The sequence below is a fragment of the Polypterus senegalus genome, chromosome 12 (genome assembly GCF_016835505.1).
Source record: "Polypterus senegalus isolate Bchr_013 chromosome 12, ASM1683550v1, whole genome shotgun sequence".
NCBI lineage: Eukaryota > Metazoa > Chordata > Cladistia > Polypteriformes > Polypteridae > Polypterus > Polypterus senegalus.
The window spans coordinates 158,555,774-158,578,450 of NC_053165.1; the positions used below are offsets into that span (position 1 = coordinate 158,555,774).

The window sequence follows — 22,677 nt, forward strand, 5'->3', positions numbered from 1 at the left end:
CAAAGTGACAACCTCCTCCATGGAGTGGAGCTCTGGTGGTCTTCAGGACTTGCTTGGGGTCACACAGAAAGAAGTACAGCCTGGATGTGAAGTCCACAGGCTTAACCACTACACCACACCGCTTGGCAAATACTGTAAGTGCGCCCTGCAGTTGACTGCCATCCTGTCTGGGTTTGGTTTCTTATTCTTGGACCCAATGCTTTGCCCCCTAGGACCCCAAACTGGATTAAGCGGGTTCATGAATGGATGGATGGCAATCTGGTTTTGGGCCTGTATATTTAAGAGGAGCAAACATCACAGCCAGTGTCCGACACAGGGCTTCCCAGGGGATCTCCTTTCCAGTAGAAGTAGGATGTTGTACCGTGTCAGCCATTATGGATGTCATGAGACGTCAAGCAAAATTTCCCCTTTTATTGGCTCACTAAACAGATAATATGCCAGCTTTTGAGGCAACGCAGGCCCCTTCTTCCAGCATGGTGCCATTTTGCTCAACTTCCCAGTATTTCTGTATAGTTCATGTTTTAATGACATCATTACTGCATGGCAGCACTCAGGTTGTGGTGGGCACTGTGCCAGTGCATGCTCACCAACCTGATCTGATTCTTGCTGTGCCAACTCAAGGGAGAACTTTAGGGCTTAGACCATGGAAGTCATACCACCCTGAGCAGACAGGGAGCGTGTCATCATCAATGCCATCTGCAGAAGCTCACCAGCCGGACAACTAGTGACCCACCTTCTACTTCTGCCACAAAGCCCCACTCCTACCAGGAGCCCCAAAGCCACTGGAGGTGGGCATTCAATTGTGGACCAACATCCGAGGAAGACTTTTCCTTAGTTTAAAGGCACATCCTAGTCATCAAGTGATGACCTCTGAAGTCATCTGGTGTTTGGAGTCTCGTGAGGTCAGGTGATGACACCGCCAGGGTTGATCAGGCCCAGGCAACAATTAGCCCACGATTCAGACCTCCTGATCCAAAGCCACCCAGAGGCCCTCTCTGCAGTCTCTATGGTGGGCTTCATGGCTCCTGTGATGCCAAATGTGTTGTAGACCGGCCAGCAAAGCCTCTACACCCCACCCTGATGGGCTCCTCCGCTAACTCCAGGTACTTGGACCTCTTTGCCTCTTCAATGTGGTCCTCCCAAGGGACCGTTGGCTGCACTATGAGCACCCTAATTCCACATTTGGGCTCAAAGTAAGCTGGCGTAACACGGTCTGGGAACTTGAGCCGCCTGCCCACGTCTCCCAGCCTCTGGCTGCGGGTGACCCCGTTGTTAGCCACGGCTTTAGAGGTGGACGGCCTCTGCCACTGACTCGTGTTGCCAGCCACTGAGCGCCATTGTGCCACTGCCGAGGATGTGCAGAGAGGACATACTGGAGACCCACTCATGTCCCGGGGTGTACGTCTACTGGGCTGGGTGGGACGTCGCAGAGGGCTTGAACCCCTGAACATGACACATCTAGACCGCAGCACCTTATTGTTTTGGTCTTCACAGGCTCAATGCAGTTTGCTGTGCATTTTCCTTGTGAACGTTTGCAGTCCCCCTCATTAAATGGGATGACTGGCTGGTACCCTGACCAATGGTGGACTAACGGGTCTTGCTTTGATCTTACAACTGTTATATTTAGAATTCTATTCTGTTATTTTACTGCGCTTTGTGGGTGGAGCCCCAAAAGGCGGAGCCATCCTGGTGTCACCACCCCTATTTAAGCCAGAGAGTAGAGCAGGCTCAGGAGTAGGGCATCACTCACTCAAGTCAGCACACATACCTTCACGTTTGGCTTTCATGTGCACCGTTGACTGGTTCACCATCTCGGATGATTCTGTCCCATCAGTTGCACTTCCTGGCTCTCAGACTCCAGACGAGTCTTATTTGGCATATGCCCGCCCTCGCCTTCCATGTAGTACTGTGGGCACCTCAATAGAAGGGGTGCATTCAACACAAATTTCTATAAATCATCCTGTCGGCCGTCTCCACAGGCAGTAAGCTGAACGTTTTCTTCCTGTAAAATGTGCATATAAGCTGACCGAGTGGAAGTAGGCTGATTTATGGCAACGCATTGTGGAGGAAAAGGGCAGCAAAGAGAGCGAGACCTGGCAGGACCATCTGCCGTGTGGCAAACGGAAAGGCAAAGTGCTTAAAGGCGACAACACAGGCGTCAACATCCTGCAGCAAATGGATCCTCATCAATTATGGAAAAGACGCTAATTACCCATCAACCCACGCAATGACGTTTTAAAAGTCATTACTTACAAGTGTTCTTTTACAATTTATATTTAGAATTCAAAGTGAACGCCACTGATGGACTGATTGATTCATCAATAATTTAGACACCACCTTCATTACTTTATGCTCCCTGTAAGCGCATTCACAAAAATCCTCTACTGCTGACCCAGAGCGAGCACTTAATGGACTGATATGGCTTCAGGGGCAGCAGGGGTCCTAACGCAGTCAAAAAAATAAGAAATAAAACAACAACAAAGCGTTACTCATCGCCAAGTGAGACCTCGACTGTCCAACGTGAGGAAGAGCGCTGAGGTGAAGAGGAAAACACAACCTGAAGGACTGAGGCAGGACTCAAACTGCTCAGCTCTGGGCAAACAGACCAAAAATGGACAGACAGACAGACAACAAAAGGCACTATATAACAGATAGATATGAAAGGCGCTATATAATGATAGATAGATTGATAGATATGAAAGGCACTATATAATGATAGATAGATTGATAGATATGAAAGGCACTATATAATGATAGATAGATTGATAGATATGAAAGGCACCATATGATAGATAGATAGATAGATAGATAGATAGATAGATAAGGCACTATATAACAGATGGATAGATATGAAAGGCACTATACAATGGAGAGAGAGATAGATAGATATAGATAGACAGGTAGATATGAAAGGCACTATATAACAGATAGATAGATGAAAATATATAATAGAAAGAAAGAAAAGGCGCTATATAATAGATAGATAGACAGATGGCTGGGGACCCTACCCAGCTGGGACGCCTGGAAGGACCACGAGGGGGACAATACCCCCCCCCTCGGACCACGAGAGGGCAGCCACCCTGGTCTGCATGGGGGCCACGGGAACAGAGCTGGGAAGCTCATCCCTGTTGGGGCCCGTGGCCACCGGCAGGGGCGCCCAGAGGATTAAGGAGCCGTGGAATACAGCACTTCCGCCACAACCAGAAGTTTTTCCAGGTGTTCTTAAGGCACTTCTGTCCCACCAGGAAGTGCCGTCAGAAGACTATCGGGAAACACCTGTAGCACATCCGGGGCACTATAAAGGGGGCTGCCTCACTCCATTAGATGAGCCGGAGTCGGGAGGAGTAAGACGGAGCTTGTGTGTGGAGGAAGAAATAGAGAGAAGGAGAAGGACTGTGAGCTGGATAGCGATTTGTGCACTGTATTGGTTGGGAAGGTGCTGACGGAAATAAATGTGTGTTTTTTGGACATTTGGTGTCTGTCTGTGTCCCGGGGTTCATCTTCCACAATAGATAGACAGACAGATAGATAGATAGATAGATGGATGAAAGGCACTGTACAGTATAATAGATAGATAGACACCTTAACAGCACAATAAAGTGTGTAGAACGTGAATGACTCCAGATGAGGCCTCACCAGTGTGTTATAAAGCCTGAGCAGAACCTCCTGTGACTTGTACTCCACACCTCAAGGCGCTATATAACCTGACACTGTGTTAGCCTTCTTAATGGCTTCTGCACACTGTCTGGCTTTTGATAGCTGAGAGTTCACTACGACTCCTAACTTCTTCTCATAAGGAGTTCTCTTGATTTTCCGACCTTCCATTGTGTATTCAGACCTCACATTTTCACTTCCTATTTGTAATTCTTTACATTTACTGACATTCAGTTTCATCGTCCACAAATCTGCCCAGGCCTGTCTGCTGTCCAAGTCCCCCTGTAAGAAATCAGTGGATTCTCGGTTATCTGCCCATCCATCTATCTTGGTATCTTCTGCCCACTTCACCAGCTTGTTATTTCTATTCCTATCCAAATCATTTATTAACAATAGCAGCAGCCCCAGCACTGCCCCCTGCAGGTCACCACTCTTAACTTCACTTAATGCTGATGAGGTTCCTCACACCATCACCGTCTGAGCCCATTCTGCCCCCAAATACGCACTCTGACTTCGTGACACACACGTGAGGTGCGCTGGGGATGCTAAAGTGGCCCGTGTGTGATGGACTGGCTCTCGCTTTGTCCAGGAGTTAATCCTGCCAGGCACCCAATGCTTGCCGGGATCGGCCCCAGCTGCCCCTTCTCAAGATAAAGCAGGTTTAGCCAGTGGACGGCTGGATGATGGGACACCTCTGGTGTATTTTATGTACATAGGAACCAAGTGCCATCGCAGGCAGAGCTGTGTGACATTCAGCCTTCCTGCTAAAATGTCTAATAACAGACCACCGAGCGCCCGCCACAAGCAGAGCCCCCCAGAAGTGGAGTTGCACCCCGGCCTCTCTGTGGTCGCAGGCTCAGGCAGCTCATGTATGGCGTGTTCAGAGGAGAATCTGGCAAGTCTGTAACCCTAACGCCAATACCACAAACACACAATTAGAATAAAGAATTCTGATTTTGCTCATTTTTATTTCGTATTTTACGCAAATCATAGCAAACTGCTGCGCTTGCCGTATTTTCCCATTACCCGTTACTCCTTCTGTGTCGGGTTTCCAAAACAGAACACGGAGACACCATGACATTTATAATGGACATAAAAAAAAACAACAAGCCCGTGACGACGGAGTGTGACGTTTAGGACAGCGAGTGCCCTTCGTCTGGGCACCTGGGCATCAGGGCACCAAGCAGAAGACTTGCAGCTCTGCCACCAGTGCCACACTCCTCACATCACTGCTTCCAAGTGTCGCTCCCTTTCTCAGTTCAGCACCGGTCCAGACTGGTGGCCGCTGGTTCACAGAGCAGTAGGGGGTACAAATCTAGCAACTTAGGAACTCACCCTGGGGGGATGCAATTATAATAAATCAGCAATTAAAAGACAATGGAAATCATACAAGGAGGGCTGCCGAGAAATTCAGCGCGCCGGTTAGAACCGTTTCAAGACAAATATGCCACCTGCCTGCCAAGAACCCCGTCCTTGCATTACAAATCCTGACACCCAAAGGTAGGTGGGCTGCTCTGAATTGAATTCTTTTAAATTTAACTCACGGAGGGAAACCATTAAGAACAATTTCTCATTCATCACACAATGCTTATTCAACAGTCACTTTGTCAGGGGGGATAACCAGTGGGCTGGGAAGTGGAAACAGGGACCACCGGGCAGTGGGGCGAGATGGACACAGCCGGTCAAACGTTTTAGAACACCTCAGGCGTTTCAGGTCTTCTTCAAATGTAATCAGTTGAAATGCAATGAATGACCCAAAATGGGGAAAAGGTAAGCAGTAAAGTGGCAGAGTTTAAAATGTAAAGTTTAGGAGGTTAGCAACAGCGAAAAAAAGAGGAAATTTCAGAAAATTACAAGTGGGCCTTCATCAGGGGACGACTAACGGGTTACAACCTACAGAAGTTCTGCAGCAAGTCAAGGAAATGAAGCCTTGAAAGGTGAAGCCAACAATTAACACAGGTGTCCCGACTTGTGTCGATTACTTAGAAACCCCTCAGTGTGAACAATCGGCGACTTCGTAACCCCAAACACAACCTTCTAGCACCTTCTCCAAATTACCGCATCAATCAATACCCCGCTATTCCGTGCTGTACTCTGCCCTCCCTCAATCGGACCTAACAGTCATCCATCCATTATCCAACCCGCTATATCCTAACTACAGGGTCACGGGGGTCTGCTGAAGCCAATCCCAGCCAGCACAGGGCGCAAGGCAGGAAACAAACCCCGGGCAGGGCGCCAGCCCACCGCAGGGCACACACACACACCCTCAGGACAATTTAGGATCACCAATACACCTGACCTGCATGTCTTTGGACTGTGGGAGGAAACCACGCAGACACGGGGAGAACATGCAAACTCCACGCAGAGAGGACCCGATAAACGAACCCACAGGTCTTCTTACTGCGAGGCAGCAGTGCTACCCACTGTGCCACTATGCTGCCCCCTAACAGTCCCTTAAAACAAAAGAGGCTTCAACCTGGCTGGGACGCTACAATACTTTCGACTTTTACTGCTTTCATCTTCGTTACCTTTCTCTGCATGCGTATCGCGCCATCGTTGGTTTGAACCTTTCGAATTCCACTGCTTTCAGAATCTCTTATCTGCCTTGTTTTCTCTCCAATGCTTTTGCGTCTCTTTCTTCTTTGCTTAGTCGTTGACGTTTCATCTCGAACGTATCGTCCTTATACGCTTTATATGTGCGGAGAGCACAGGATCCGTGTGTGTGCTCCGCGCCTTTACACGACCGGGTGTTATTTGGTATTGTTTGCGTCTCGCGGGTCTTTTAAGTGTCTTCTGAGAAGATCACGTCTCGTTGCCCTGCTTTCCCTTTCCAGGATTTATTTTTATAATAGACAGAAATGACCCTGCAGTGGGCTGGCGCCCTGCCCGGGGTTGGTTTCCTGCCTTGCACCCTGTGCTGGCTGGGATTGGCTCCAGCAGACCCCCTGTGACCCTGTAGTTAGGATATAGCGGGCTGGATAATGGATGGATAGAGAGAAATGACTGAGGAGGACGCTCAAGGCTTTGAATCTTGATGCCCCCACAATCCCCTGGATCACGGACCACCAGAGAGCAGTTTGTGTGATAGAAATGGTGGGGTGTCACACTGGAGCACCTCAGGGGTCTGTCCTGTTTCTGTTCCTGGTCACCACACAGCAGACTCCTAAGCACATCAGCGCTTGCCATTGTGGTATGGTGGGGGTGGTCCACGGCTCAGATGAATGGCCAGTTTCTAAAATACATAATTGCCGCACTCGTGGCTTAAGGAGGGGGGCTTGGTCGTGTGGCCGGAGTGGTTCCCAGGCGGTCCTCGCTTATGTGCACAGGTGACAAATCGTCCGCAGCCATAATCCACACCCGAGCCACGTCCCCATTATATTATACAGTAGGAGCGGCGAGTGTGGAAGGGGAGGAGAAAAAGAGAAGCAGCAGAGGACGGAAAGAGAGAACGGAGGTTAAGGGAGGTGAAGGCAGGAGTGCCGGAGCGGGCGAGAGTGCGGGTGACAGAAGGCTCGCTTGAAGGTTGCATGCAGCTGGCAGGAGTGTTAGGCCAACTCTCGGGGGGCCGAATGAAGCGGTCACTCCTGCTGAGCAGTTTTGGAGGAGCTGGAGTGACCGGCAGAGGAGACGACTCACCGTTGAAGGAAGGAAGTGGCAGTCGAGGAGTCTTGAGCCCCAGCGTGAGCGCCCTGGCCGCTGCGGAACCCGGCTGGTGCCCTCCGTCCGTAGCCAGGGAATGGAAGAGGCTAGCGGACCCGGAGGAGAAGGGCAGCTGCATTAGCGGTAGGGTGACTTCCCTGTCGCGGGGCCCGTATGGGAGAAGCAGGTGAGCCGCCTGTTAGTAAGACAAGACTGCATCCTGCCATCGTTATTATGACCTCGTTTTTAAAGGATGTGTTTATTGGATGTTAACCTCCACAGATTATTTATTTAAGGACTGTTTGCGACACTGAACTATTTATTTGGACGCCATTCATTTTGCACTTTTTTGCACCATCCCTTTGCTTCGTCATTCATGTCTTCACTGTCCAGCTCATCTGATTACATTACCGACAGTGTCGGGTTCAAGATGCTCCCCAAACTGGAGGCGGGAGTCTGGGAGCAGAACCCGCACCGTCACAGCCATCTACTGAAACTGGCGTCACCGGCTGCATTAATAAATGGAGAGGAGTCGGGGTTCAGGAAGGTTCTGGAGGACTTGGTCTTGAGGTGCGGGGACAACAACTTCCTTGACAACTCAACATCAGTGGACCTCTGGACACGCCGAGGAGCCTCTGAGTCCACTCACCATTCAGGGTGACAAGGACCAGCAAGACTGGACTGGTGTGACAACACGGTGGCGCTGGACTTCCTAAGGAGACTCGGGCCTATTGATGTGAGCAGCAAGCCGCACCAGTCCGTCGTAGCCAGTGTGGTGGTCTCCTGGCATAGCAACCCGAGCTCAAAAGCAGCACAAGGCCCGAGCAGTAAAGCCTGTGCCATCACCGGGCGGACCCTGGGCACAGTTGTGGCAAAAATTGGATGCCATCATGAAAAATGCCCTCCTGGAGGCATGCTGTGTCTCAGAGCACTTTACTCCACAGGGTGTGCTACGAAGCGCCACTCTGGGGGGGTCTTTTCTGCCCACCAATCTCAGGCAATTTAATGCTTCCGCCCGATGTACTTGTGCAGCTCATTTTTATTTATGGATCGATTGGCTGTACCAGCTGTCCTGTGAGTCCATATCCTCGTTTCTGTGTTTCTGCCGCCGTGCCCACCTGAAATCTGCCCCCCCCCCGGTGGGATTAATAAAGTCTGTCTGATCTCATCTGAATGACAGGACGCATGGAAACACAACAACGTGTGACGATCTGAAAGTCTTTAGCCGAGGCAGATGGAAAAGTTTGGCCTCAGTGAAGAGCTTATCAATACGCTTAACGCGGGCATAGAACCGGGCGCAAGGGGACGTGACGTCTCAGGGTCACGTCGCCCGTCACAGGCATGGACTGAATTGGCAACTCAGATTTTTTCCATTTCAAACTCCTAAGGGGGGTTGGGGGCTTGTTAATTCATTGAAACTCGGCAGAATGTCAAGAGGGCAAACCAGTCAGCCCCCCCAGCCTCGTAAGAGCGGTTGCTTCCACTGCCCACCATGTGGGCTTTCAGGCCTGCTTTAGTTTATCTGACAGGAGGGCCTTGGCAGCACTCGAGTCTCCTTCGAGAGGCAAATCCGTGTTAATGATTAACAACGCTGACCTTTATGAGGCACAAAAGCAGCTTACCGATAAAAGTTATTCACGCAGTTGGCAAAGATTACTTCCTTGAGTACTTTTGTGAAGAAGTAAAGACACCCCAAGGCATGTAAGAATAGATTTGAACAGCCAGACCAGTAGAGCAGTGCCAACCGATAACGGTGGCATACTTGAGCATCAAATGGGCACGGGCTATTCATTCATGTGCCATACATTTATTCACATTCGTTCATGCCATGCCACCCTACACTTCAGAAGAGGTCAGCCACGTAAAGGTAGGCACGTTTTGGGCCCACAGGGGTGGGCAATGTTGGCACTGGAGGGCCACAGTGGCTGCTGGTTTTACATTGCTCCATTAGAAACCAAGCCTTGCCAGTCTCAGACCTTCTTTCATTTTTACAGCTTGTTAGTCTGCCATGTCAGGTTCTTTTTTTTCCTTTCCAAGGATATCATCCAAATGATTTGAATCCTAAAAGGTGTCATCTTCAGTCTGTTCGGCCTCATTAAATCAGAGAGACGCAGACGTCAATGGAAACAAGTCACATGGAGAACTGCTGGCTGCTTTGTCATTTACTTCTTCTTGCTAATAAGAAGCTGCCAATAAACGCTTATTTCAGTCTTGAACCGCTGCATTCAGTAATTCAGGATGGGGAACCTGAACAAGTGAGACCCCTAAAATGAAGCATCAAAACGTCACCTGAGCAACAAGGGCTTCGCCAGCAATAATTGACTTCTCACAAAAACCTGCAGCCACTGCGGCCCTCCAGGAACCGACGCTGCCCACCCCTGATCTAGGGAATCGCAAGAGGTGTTGGCGAGACCAGCAGGGGGCGCTTAGCCTGTGGTCTGAGTGGGGACCCCAATGCCTCAGTGCACGGGGGGGGGGAAAATGGGACACTGTGTTGTGTAACAATGGCGCCGCCCTTTGGATGAGACATAAAACAGAGGTCCGGACTCAGTTTTAAAGATCCCTGGGTAGTAGGGGGGTATCATGATGTCCTGGCTAAATTGGCCACCACAGCCTAGTCATTCTGGCCCCCCTAATCATCCCCAGTCTCCGATTGGCTCTCTCTCACCTAACAGCTCACGTGTGGCGAGTGGACTGGCACAAAAAGGGCTGATGTCACATCATCTAAGTCAGGGTTGGTTCTTAACCTGAGGTTCATGAACATTGAGCATTTATATACTGTTGATTTAGAGTAGATGCAGTAGTAGTAGTAATGGTAGTAGAAAATGTAGTAGATCCGTTTTAATTTGCACAAGAGGATTGTAGTTCAGGGCGGCACGGTGGCATAGTGGGTAGTGCTGCTGCCTCGCAGTGTTTGGCATTTTCTCTCCGTGTCTGCGTGGGTTTCCTCCTACAGTCCAAAGACATGCAGGTTAGGTGCATTAGGGACAATTTAGAATCGCCAGTGTGTGCTTGGTGTGTGTGTGCGCCCTGCGGTGGGCGCCTGGGGTTTGTTTCATGCCTTGCACCCTGTCTTGGCAGACCCCCATGACCCTGTACTTAGGATATAGCGGGTTAGATAATGGATGGATGGATTATACTTCATAATTATGAGTGGCCATTACGTTTTGCATGTTTTTTTTAGATTTTTGAACTTAAGAATACTTTGTGTATGTTATATATGTATGAGAAAAACAAATCTCGATAAATAAAGTACATCATATTGATTTAATGCAAAGTTGTGTTTATGTGAATACTAGCTGTACTCCGTGGCCTCGCCCACATGGTAGTGAAACAGGACAAACTTTAAAAATCAATAGACGTTGGCACTGTATCTGATCGTGTTTGGGAGAGTGTCCGCCGCGTGGGGTGAAGATCACATAGCCGTAATATCACTGCCAATGAGCAGCTACCCCCTAAAACACACGCAGCTCTGATCTCTCACTCAAAAACGTCAAACGTTACTCCTTAACACCCTGTAGATATTAATGTCTGCTGAACAAACAGGTATTGCGAGCTAAGCAGAGGGAGGTGCGCTCCAACACGTGGCGAGAGGTAGAATGACTCGAACGGAGGCTGGCGCGTGAATGAGGAAGGCCCCGCCCCCTGCTCTGTTGGATTTGCATAAATACTGCGGTACTTCGCGCGATGACAGAAGTCACAAAATCAACAGGAAAGTTCAAGCAAATTCTAGAAGACAACCTGATCTAAATCTGTTAAGTGACTCTCTCGTGAAAAGCGGGACAGACATACAGACAGACAGAACGCGCTCGGACCACAAAGTTTTTCAAACCGTTTCTTAGTGAACACCCATGGGCCAAAGGTAACCTCCATTCCAAATTTCAAGTCCCAAGTCCTCATGAGATTTCGTGATGAGCGAGTCAGTGCATTGCATTTGGCTTTTATATACAGAGATCTCTAGGGAAGGGGGGTCCACAGCTTACATCATCCAGGTGGGCGCTACACGTTAGGGGCGGTTCAAGGGGCTGCCAACTCACTCAAGCGCTATTGAGTAGTGAGAAAGGCGCTATATAAATGGAAACAATTATTATTATTTATTATTATTACAAGGGGGCTCCGCCCCCTGCTCACTTTGCTCGCCCACCCCCGGTTTTGCTTACCCGGATATACAATTTAAAGAGATTGTTACATATGCACAATTTTCACTTTTACTTTAAAACTTCAGTAAAAACAATACTTGGAATGAAATTTTCATCAAGATCGCTTTGAATTTTGATTCCGTGTTTGGACTTTCATCGTGACAACGTAGCGTATAACTGCCCGTGACTGAATTTCATTTCTTTCCCTCTAATAAATAAATCGACTTTTTCGAATGTTTGTCCCTGTGAATTGTTAATTGTCATAGTGAAAGCTATTGTAATCGCGCCAACGTTTTTTGAACGTCTTTATGAAGTTCTACTTTGTCCTCTACTCTTTGTCTTTTATTTCCGACCCCGACTGGGCCTGCAAGGTTTTCAATTCCACTTTGGTCCGGCCTGATTATTACTTTCCTTATTTTCTCAATTTGCACATAGATTACTATTGTTCTTTTTTGGCATTCTTTTCTCTCCAATGCTTTTGGGTCTCTCTTTGACGCGTTGCTCTTTCTTCTTCGCTTAGTCGTTGACGTGTCTGAAACGTATAAAATGAATGTCCTGATAAAATTTATAAGAGCCGAGAGCGCAGGAAGTGTGTCTGCCAAAAGCATTCGCACGACTGAGAGGTTAGAGGACGGTGGTATTGTCTGAAAATAGTTGTAAGTATGACGTGACTTGAAAGGACTTCATATTAAGGGTCTCCGTCTCGCGGGACTTCATTCCAAAAAGTCACATCCTTGTCGTCGGATTAGTCTCGTCTCGTCCCAGGAGTTTGGTATTATAATAGGGAGATTATTACTGGGCAGCACTGATGCAGGCTCCCTGTGCTCCTGTCTCCTTAACTCTCCTCTCTCTTTGAGATCACCACCTGAGAAGCTTCAAGGCGCCAGCGACGGTCCTGGTAGTTAAAAGGCTTTTAATAAGAATAAACACGCAGCCCCCGGTGCCCAGCAGTGCAGTCAGGCAATGCGGCTCGACAGATGTTAATGAGCGAAGGAAAGCTCAACAGCAGATTAACCGAGTCCATTGTGATTCACAGGCCCCAAATGGGTTTCAATTGTCCCCCCCAGGGGCACCACCGTTAAATGGCATTTCATTTCATGGGAACAGCTTACTTGATGGGCAGTCAGTAAACAAGGGCTCATAAAGGGCAGCACAATGGCACTTAATGCTGTTTTCGGGCCTTTCCAGAGATCTGCCGCAGGACTCGTAGAGGGACCCCCTGTTGTGACCTCAAAATGTGGGCAGGCCTCAAAAAGTCCGACCTGCCTGTTCCCGATTGTCTGAAAATGACTGAACAGGCCTCACCTTGGGCAGACTAGCCCCTAACTCAGGGGTGGTGAACCCCAGGCCTGGAGGGCCGCAGCTTTTCATTCAAACCCTTTTCCTAATCAGTGACCAGTTTTCACTGCTAATGAACTTTTTCGCCTTCACTTTAACGGCCCTGTTAGAAGAGTTCAGTAACCCTAACCCTCTGAATGGATTCCTTTCTTCATTAAATGACAGCCAAGTAGAAATGAGATGTGAAACGAGCCGACAGATGACCAGCTAAACTGGCACTTCAAACTCCAGCCAATTTCACTCCAAGCACGTTCTTAAATGAGAAGCCAATTCTTGCTGTTCATTAAACCCGTTCTTTAATTCAGTGGCTTGTTGCTGCTCTCCTCCTGCCACAGCAGACATTTCCAAAACTGCTGTTTTTCTGTTCTTTGTAAGAGCACCAATGTCAAAATGTTTGAGTGACCTGAGAGATCAACCTTACCGAGACCATCACCTCTCTAATTGTTTTGTTCTTTTCATTTCGTCTTATACAATTTCTCGTATCAGGAATTTGTTAGTTTTCGCATACCCCTTGGGGTCAGAGCGCAGGGTCAGCCATTGTACAGCGAGCGTCCCCGGAGCAATTGAAGGTTAAGGGCCCTGCTCAAGTGACGGGGATTCAAAACGGCAACCTTCAGGATACCAGCGCAGATCCTTAGCCTCAGAGCCACCACTCCGCCCTTATTATTGTGTGATGGGCACAGGGGAGCTGGTCATGTGGTGGCTTGTTTTGTGCCTCATTATTGTTTAAAGAAAAAGAAACAACTATGGGGCCTGAGTCAAGTGAATTAAAAGAAGTAATCAGCAGCAAAAACTGGTCACTAAATAACAAGACGGTAAGAATGAAAACCTGCAGCCACTGTGGCCCTCGAGGCCTGGAGTTCACCACCCCTGCCCTAACTCAAAAGGCAGGCTTGTGGCCTACACAGGCCTAAAAGTGGAGCAAAGGCTTTTCACCCTTTGAACCCTGACTTCCCCGCCCATAACCCCTCGGCTCCCCAACATATTCTGAACTTGAAAAGTAAAACTTTACCACAAAGTGACATTTTTTATACTGCTGTAACTCCATATTTCAAGTCTCGGTATGCTGTCTGTAAGATAAAGGTGCACGGTTTTTAATCACAAGTACCCTCGATGCAGCTCCATTTTCATGACCTTTCGCCAGAACTGAGCCTTTGAACGATGTGCCTCAAAACAATCTTTTGTTGGCAGAACCAAAGCCTAGAAGCACCTTGCGCGATGTCTTACTACACTTTGGCTAGTCCAAGTCATGAGTGTTGTGCCAAGCGGGTAAGTCATTATCTGAATCCTCATCACCGGTTTCATTTTTAAAATCGTCAGCGTAGTCACCAGCTGAACTATCCTCCGAGTGCGATTCTAACAGCAACTGTCTGGCTTGTTTTATTTTTGTTTATTTTTATTTGATTATTTTGTTATTAATAATAAATGTTTATTGATTGTATGATGACTTTTCTAAATAGTTCTTATTATTAAAAGTTTATTTTTATTTGATTATTTTATTCTATTATTTTTATTATTAATAAATGTTTATTATTATTATTATTAACTAGCCGTCCCCCATGGCTCCGCCCGCATATTAGTGAAACAGGACAGTGAGGATGGCCCCGTCTGGATCCCCACTCCTAACCTCACGCTTCCCCCTCCCCTCGACTCACAGCCTCAGTCTCGGATTAGCGTGAATGCATCCCTCCTGCCAGTGAACTACGATTCTGGGCGCAATGACAGAAGTCGCAAAATCAAACCGGAATGTTCAAGCAAATTCTACAGTAGAAATAAACCCAATCTAAATCCATTAAGTAGTTCTCTTGTTTGCTAGCTAAGCAGAGTTAAGGTTATGCCCCGAGGCTGGCGCGTGGGTGAGGAGGGCCCCGCAGTCCAATGAGTCTCTCTTGGATTTGTGCTAATAATTCGGTACCACAAGCGAACTCTGACACTTAGTGCGATGACAGAAGTCGCAGAATCAACCAGAATGTTCCAACAAATTATAGAAAAAAACCCGATCTAAATCCGTTTAGTTCTCTCGTGAAAAGCAGACAGACATACAAACGGGTCTAAAAAACTATAAGAAATTTCGTGCTTGGGCAGTGACATTTTTCAAACCGTTTCTTAGCGAGCGCCTATGGGCCGAGGGTACATTCCAAAGTCCTGATGGTTCAGGAGATTTCGTGATGAGCGAGTCCATGCATGGTAGTTGGCTTTTATATATTTAGATTGTATGAAGTGATTATTATTATTTATCTTTTATTATTATTTTATTTATTTTTATCTGATTATTTTATTATTATTAATAATAAATGTTTATTATAGATTGTATGATGTTTACAAAGTGACTATTATTTATCTTTTATTATTATATTTATTTTTATCAGATTATTTTATTATTATTAATAAATGCTTATTATAGATTGCATGATGACTTTTATAAATAAAGTTATTATGATTATTATCCCACCAAAGGTGCCACGGTCACCAGATACGTATTCGTCCTTTGTTTCCCCTCCTCATTCTTTCCTGAGACGGTGTTAAGAATTGCCCGGCAGTGGCACACGACTCGCCAATGTCTTGGCACAAGCGGTCCTCGCCACCTCACTGCGATGCTTCATCTCCTTGGCTCTTCAGATCAACTCCATTGTTAATTTCTAGATGCCGAGGGTCTCCTGATGTACATCTGACATTCCACCGGCCGACTAGGAAGAGGAGCCCAGCTGGAGAGTTCAGAGCAGAACCTTTCTGAGAATTTAGCAAGGCTTTGTTATCACTAAATACTGCGGCCTTTGTAGTTATTTATAGCCGCCCTGTGCCTGAGTGACAGCGTGGTCTGAGCAGAGACATTCTCTTCCCAAGACTCCTCTTGCCGGCTAACTGTCGGAGCGTCTCCCCCCCTACCCAGCAGCCCTCTTACTCTGCCATTAATTAAAACCCCAGGGGAGACGGACTGAACCCTCGTTTATCTGTAAGCCTGACGTTGACGCCAGTTACTCGAGATGCCAAGGACAGGAGTGTTACTTACCTCCTCAAGGTCCTTCTTTTCCTCCGAAGGCTCTGCCTGGCTGTTACTGTTCATCCTGAGCAGGAGCTCAGAGACGGTGTTTGCATGCCCACCTGTCCCACCCCATACAGTTTTCAGTTCTTAAGACCACTCACACGGGGAGCCAAACAAGGCTCAGTTTCAGGTCAATTCCTTATCCTTCGGATGGCACAGCTACTCTTGCCCTCTTCCCCGGCCTGCACCTTTTTGAGTGCGTTTTTCAATTTATTTTTTGTTTTTTTCCTGCTCGTCTCTTTTTCAATCTGCCTGCCAGAGCCTTTTCTCACGACCAATCTGCATTTCGCTCACGCACTCCTCTCTCCTACACAAACTGACCAAAACACTCGAGTCCTGTGGCGGGGAGAGCTTCATTAACAGCCTGAAATCCTGTTACAGGATTGGAGAGGCTAAAAGCGGCCAGCAAGGAGAGGCAAACCAGTTCAAGCTGCTCTCACCTTCATTTCCTCGCCACGCTGGGGAAGAAGCTTCACTATTCAGCTTGGGATCTGAAACAAAGGTGTAGGCATTCGGAGACTCTCTGCCCACGGGGCAAAGGGTGGCACAGGAGAACAAAGCAAGAAACGAAAATCTAAGCCCATGGCAGCTCCGTCCATTCAGCTATTATTGAAGCCTTTCCCTTAATCCATTTTTCTTTTCTCCTTAACGGTGTCACTGCATGAGTGAGAAACAGAAACCAAGTCGGCAGGGGACACCACTGGCCCCTGGGGACATGAAGAGAATCCTCCGAGGCGCATATAAATACGTGCCAACTCCACACCAGGAGACCCCATTAGAGTTAGAATTGAGCCGCAAGTCACAAGCGCTAAACTACTGCCCATTTTATGTGCCCGCCATTCTGTTAGGTGATATGAAGCAGGAACCCGTCGTGGCCACGTTGAGCGCCAGGGCGGGTTACCATCTCTATGAGTGGCACCAATCCAGCAACCCGCACATTTGCTCAGGAAACCCGTGAGAACTTTATAGAAAAGTCCACCCAGATGTGACAGATGTTAAGAATGGACTGCTCATCAGTGTTGGGCACAAGGACTCCAGACAGTTGCCTGGTCAGAATTTGACCCCTAGACCCTTCATGCCATGAGGAGACAGAGCGGCTCGTTTTCTAACACTGCTTTGTACTCAGTCCGATTTGAGCCCATCCCTAATATTTTAAAACCGTTATTAGCCCCCCTCTGCTCTACTCTGCTTCTCTTCTTGGTATCCAGGTGTGGCCAGTGCCATCTTAACAGCATTACAGGCTCCCCAACCTACACAACCACTCAGCAAGTCACAACATACACAGATTAGAGTGAGGGCAACTGCCCAGCGTGCCCATGTGTTAAGACAGCCTTGGTACCAATGCTCTCTTGCCAGGCTGCTCTCATCTTGGACAAAGGAGCATTGGAATCATTGGATGGAAAAATTCATCTGATTGGACGGCCAGCACAGACTCTAATATAGCAAACCCAGGAGCGGGTGGGCGGCCTGTGGGCTGGGGTCTCCAGGACTGTGACTTTACTTCCGACTTCCTTTTTTATGATGTGATAATCTTCTCCATTGTCGACTGGCTGAAGTCCGTCTGTTAATTAATGGACATATTGTTGTTTTCCATTTATGTTTAATTAGTCTCCACCTTCTTCTCTGTGTGTTTTAACAAATCTTTGTGTACCGGTTCTGTATTTAGTCATTAGTGCCATCTGCATTGTTCACAGCGCTCCTGCGCCAGCACTCAGTGGAGGGCGCTACACCAAAAATAAGTTTGATTGCATTGTGCATTACCCCAGTAAAACCAGCACAAGATAGAAACCAGCACTGAACGGGAGGCCCGGGCGTCACATCTACCCTGATGGTCCAGGACACCTGAACACAGCCCCGGTGAAGAGACGGACAGCAAGCTTCTTCTGCATGGGAAGTGACCAGGCGACAAATCAGCAAGCTTACAGAGCTAAAGCAGAAAACAAACTCCCCTTCAGCAACATGGGAGATGTTAAGAATGGACTGCTCATCAGTGTTGGGCACAAGGACTCCAGGGCTCGGCTGTTGGAAGGGAATGCAGGCAAGGCTAACACCCTGATCCAGTGTTTGTAATCGATTACTCCTCCTACCACCTGTGGTCCCCGGCTGGGGCTGGAGCCCGGCTTGTGCCTCCTCCAGACCGCGAGGGGGCGTCCGTCCTGGTTCTGTTGGGAGCCACGGGTCGAGGGCATGGAAGCCCTACCCTGTAGGGGCCCGTGGTCACCGCCAGGCGGCGCCCTGATGCCGGTTTATCCCGTGCAGTCGCCCCGGCCGGGACGCCTTGGAGGACGTGAGAAGGGCTTGTACCTCCTCCAGACAGTGAGGGGGCGTCAGTCCTGGTTCTGTTGGGGACCATGGGTCAAGGGCTTGGAAGCCCAGCCCTGTAGGGACCCGTGGCCACCGCCAGGCGGCGCTCCGATGCCGGTGTATCCCGTACGGTCCTCGGCTGGGTCTGGAGCCCGGCCGGGACGCTTTGGAGGACCAGAGGAGGGCGAGTGCCTCCTCCAGACAGAGTGGGGCGTCCGTCCTGGTTAGGCAGGGGGCCTCGGGTACAGGGCATGGAAGCCCAGCCCTGTAGGGACCCGTGGCCACCCCAGTGCCTAATTATCCCGGGAGCCCGGCACTTCCGCCACACCAGGAAGTGCCGGGGGGAAGACTTTATGTGGCGCCCGGAGAGCTGCCAGGAAGGCAGCCGACACTTCCGCCACGCTGGGGAGTGGCCAAGGAACAGATGCCGGAAACACCTGGGGCTCATCCGGGAGCATTATTTAAGGGGCCGCCTCCCTCCAGTGATGTGTGGAAGTCGGGAGGAAGTGGACGGAGCTAGCGGGAGGACTGGAGGCGGCCAGAAAAGAGAGAGAGAGAGGCATTGTAAGGCCTGAAGAGAAACGGAGGCATTGTGGGCCTGGACTTTGGGGAAATCGGTGCGAGAAGGCACTGGGGGTGCACGTGAGCACAAACTTTGTAAATAGTATTGTAAATAAATGGTGTGTGGTAAAAATATGCTGTCCGTCTGTCTGTGCCGGGGCCAGCGTTCACACACCATAATGGTCTTCTTCCAATAACCAGAGCCCATGTAGACCCCGCAACCCCACCCCAAACCATACCTACTACATCAAAAAATACCACCACTTGAACTGGTCTGGTCAATAAACAGTCCACCACTTACTGATGACTACATGAAGAGACAACTGAGGAGACTGCACAGACTGGACACAAGTTTTTAGGGTCATGTCACTTGGATGATTCTGCACTAATGGGGTCTTGGGGTCATGGGGTCACAGCAGATGATGTATTCATGACATTGCAAACCACTCACTTAAACATTACTCACCACCGAGTGCTTCCAGTAGTAGGCAATCTCTTCCATGTTTGTGATAGGATTCAAGAGAAAGTGATCCCTCCATTCCTTCCAGTCGATAGTCATTGTCCCATCTTTGTCCATACTGGTAATGTGGAGGAACAAACAGGTAAATCAGCAGAAGGTCAACCCATAAACGTGAATATCTACCAAAGCATTCGAGTGAAACACTCACCTCTTCAAGATCTTCTCCGCCTGCTGTTGGGACACACACAACCCCAGGCCTTGGAGCGACTGCAGGATCTCCGACACATCGATCTCACCTACAGCAGGCAGACAAAGACTTGACTCAGGTGTTCTCCGGGGGCACCGCTTTCAGCCGTCTTGATAGCCAAGTCAGTCTCGCCACACCCTTCACGGAGGAGAAGCTAAATCCTCAGCTAGAACCGAGGATATGAACGGTAGAGCTTCCTTTAAACCCCAAACTCGCCCAAAGTTGGCCTACAAACGAACGAGTTCCAGGGTGGAGCAACGTGGACGTGCACGCCGTTCCACCCCTCTGATACTCACCATCGTCGTTCTTGTCGAGGCTGCGGAACATCAATCTCAGCTTCTTCTCGTGCTCCTTGAGGTACTCCACAAACTCCTGAAAGTCCAGCTGGCCATCCAAATTGGTGTCACCTGCTCGTAGGATATCCTGTGGTGGGCAAAACACACAGAGCATTAGATTACAGATCTAAAGATCAAGGATTGACCGAGTTCAGTACAGAGCACAGAACGCTAAACTATAAGATGATATTGTGCACTGTATGTGTCATTGGTGGGATGTGCTTGTTTAGTTTCACAGACACACACACACATGTGAAAAAGTAAGTGCACCCCACGGGAGTGCCAAACAGGCAAGTGCTGGTGATATACGAGGAAACCATTCAATCATTGATTCAATCAAACACATCAACAGGTGGTCTGTGGTGAAAAAGGTTAAGCCCACCCTAAGCTGGTATTGGCAGAAATGACTTGTGTGTGCGACTGCCCACCAGTCTCAGACATCGACTCCATGTGAGATTTCTTCCGCTGTAGGAGGTTCTGTGGGTTTTCTCTCCACTGCTGTCCGGGAGGTTGACGCTTCAAATCCCATCACTGCCACGAGGGATCCTACTCTGTTGGGCACTTCAGCAAGAACCCTTAACCTGTAAAACTGCTCCAGGGGACTGACCCTGTGCCCCGTGGGGTTAATCAAGAATATCAAATCAAAATCCACTGCCACAGCCAACATTTTAATAGGACCCAACGTCAGGGTTCTGACCAGGCCCGCCGTCCACAGCCCTCCATTTCTTCTTTTTTGAGCCGCCCCTTGGTGGATTTGCCAGCGTCCTTTGGATCATAATCGGGCTGAAAGGCCCATTTCCGGCTCACCATCAACTTTCACACAGATGGCCTCACGGTCCCCTAAAGCTCACTGTGATGCTGAGCACAGTTCCTAGTTGACTCGATGACTGCCCGGGGCCTGAAGCAGCAAAGCGACTCCAAACCAGAACATCAGCACCACCCTTCACAGCTGGCATGAGACTCTTTCCCCTGAAATGCAGTCTGTGTTCAGTTTGCTCCACACATGTCTACTGTTACGCGGTCTTTGATTCATCTCACCAGAATCCCTGACCTGGTCTTTGCCTAGACGTCTGATTGCAAACTGGCCCCCTGCTCTGCCACTCTCAGTGGACAGCAACTGGTCATTCCTGGCACAGCTGGCATGTGGGTCACATGTGTGCCATCTGCCTCTGCTTGTAGAGGCTGGCACTTGGACACCAACTGTTGGAACAGAGTTGTGCCTGCAGATCCCACAATGAAATTTGGAGTTCTTGAAAACTACTGTTAGTATAAAAGGTTCAGCTTCTGGCCAGAATTTGCGAGGCAGCCCAGTTCTGGCCAAATTAGCAGTGGTGTGAAATTTACGCCACTTGCAGAGGACTTTGATTTGATTTCAAAGAATTTGGTGGTCTTCTGACATCCCCTGCCAAACTCCTAGGCTTCCACAGCCTTCTCTCTGATGGCCTTGGAGGGCTCTTTAAGACGCTGGCATACGTCATTTAGTAAAGCGAACAGCAGACCCTCGACGTCAACACTCGGGTCTGCCTTCCTACTCACTAAGGAGGCTCAGATCATGGGCACCTCATCTACAACACTTGATTAGGAAGGGGTGGCACATTGAGGGGTGGATGTGACAAATCTGCACCCGTTTAGAGTACGAGAGTGAAGACGGCATGTTAGTTTGATGCGTCGGGTATCCAGAAGGTTCCCAGTTTGAACCCCATCACTTCCACAAGGGATCCTATTCTGTTGGGCCCTTCAGCAAGAACTCTTAACCTGTAAAACTGCTCCGGAGACCCTCACTGCACAACGGCTGACCCTGCGCTCCGACCCCCCTTTACAGTGACAATAAAGTTGAGTCACTTCACTTCAAAAGATGTCACCTCTACCTGTCGGCACGGCCTGCATGAAGATCTACTGCTCTCCTGTCCAAATATATTTAAAAAAAGTCATCCGTTTCCATATGGGGGGCAACCTATTTTTTCACACGACTGTATGAGCAGATTTTTGAGGGGTTTGACTTACAGGGGGAGTTTTTCTGGTCTGGAGGGAATTCTCTTCCAGTTCTACTCGTCATTGGGAAACACTAAAAAGAGAAGAACATCCCAGGGTTTCACTGCCTTATTCTTTTGTGTGTTTTATTAATGACGTTTGGTTCTTTAGGTGGGGGGGCTAACATTTTATTAGTGACACCATCCCTTACCACTCCCCACCTCACTGCCGGCCAAGACAGGCCCTGGGCCCTCACATCCTACACGCTGATGCGGCTCTCTGAAGCCCCTTAGGGGGGGTCTACACGTTTTTTTTTTTTGGTCCATTACACACAGACTCACCTCGCCCACCCACCCTGCCCAGAGTCGCGCTCTGCCACAACCAGCTGTGAAGGCCTCACTTATACAGTAAGATGACCTCCGCTCACGTAACACTCTGCCAAGTCAGCTCGCTGCTGTTGAGTGAAAAGGGAGGAGGGGGACGGCCACCCTAAGGGGGGGATTCATGTCAGACAGGCTGCTGCCAGGTAACGTCTAACAGCTCATGCCTGTTGTGCCAGGGAAGAAGAATCAAAAAAAAAAAAAAATGTGGACGTGAGCATCAGTAGGCTTTGCGCCCCTAGAAACCAACTGACCTGAATCTCCTCTAAGACTTCAGTCCTGATTTTACAGCTCTGACCATAAAACAGCTCATCACGACAGAAATTAATGACGAGAATTCAGAATTATGGGAATGGAGGGCCTCAAAAACTAATCAGCACCTCGTCATCAAACTCCCTTCAGCAACATGGGAGATGTTAAGAATGGACTGCTCATCAGTGTTGGGCACAAGGACTCCAGGGCTCGGCTGTTGGAAGGGAATGCAGGCAAGGCTAACACCCTGATCCAGTGTTTGTAATAGATTGGTCCTCCTACCACCATAACTGTCTTCTTCCAATAACCAGAGCCCCGTAGACCCCCCACCCCACCCCAAACCATACCTATTAC

General features: G+C 48.9%; 1 protein-coding gene across 1 annotated transcript in view; it reads right to left on the reverse strand.

Moving 5' to 3' along the window:
* slc25a23a (solute carrier family 25 member 23a) overlaps positions 1 to 22,677 on the reverse strand; it is a 57,758-nt gene that overhangs the window by 20,579 nt on the left and 14,502 nt on the right. Inside the window, exons 2-4 of the mRNA XM_039770474.1 lie at positions 19,682 to 19,808; positions 19,347 to 19,434; positions 19,145 to 19,256 (exon numbers count right to left, since the gene is read on the reverse strand). Of these exons, the coding sequence (XP_039626408.1) occupies positions 19,145 to 19,256; positions 19,347 to 19,434; positions 19,682 to 19,808 (327 nt within the window). The remainder of the gene's footprint in view (positions 1 to 19,144; positions 19,257 to 19,346; positions 19,435 to 19,681; positions 19,809 to 22,677) is intronic.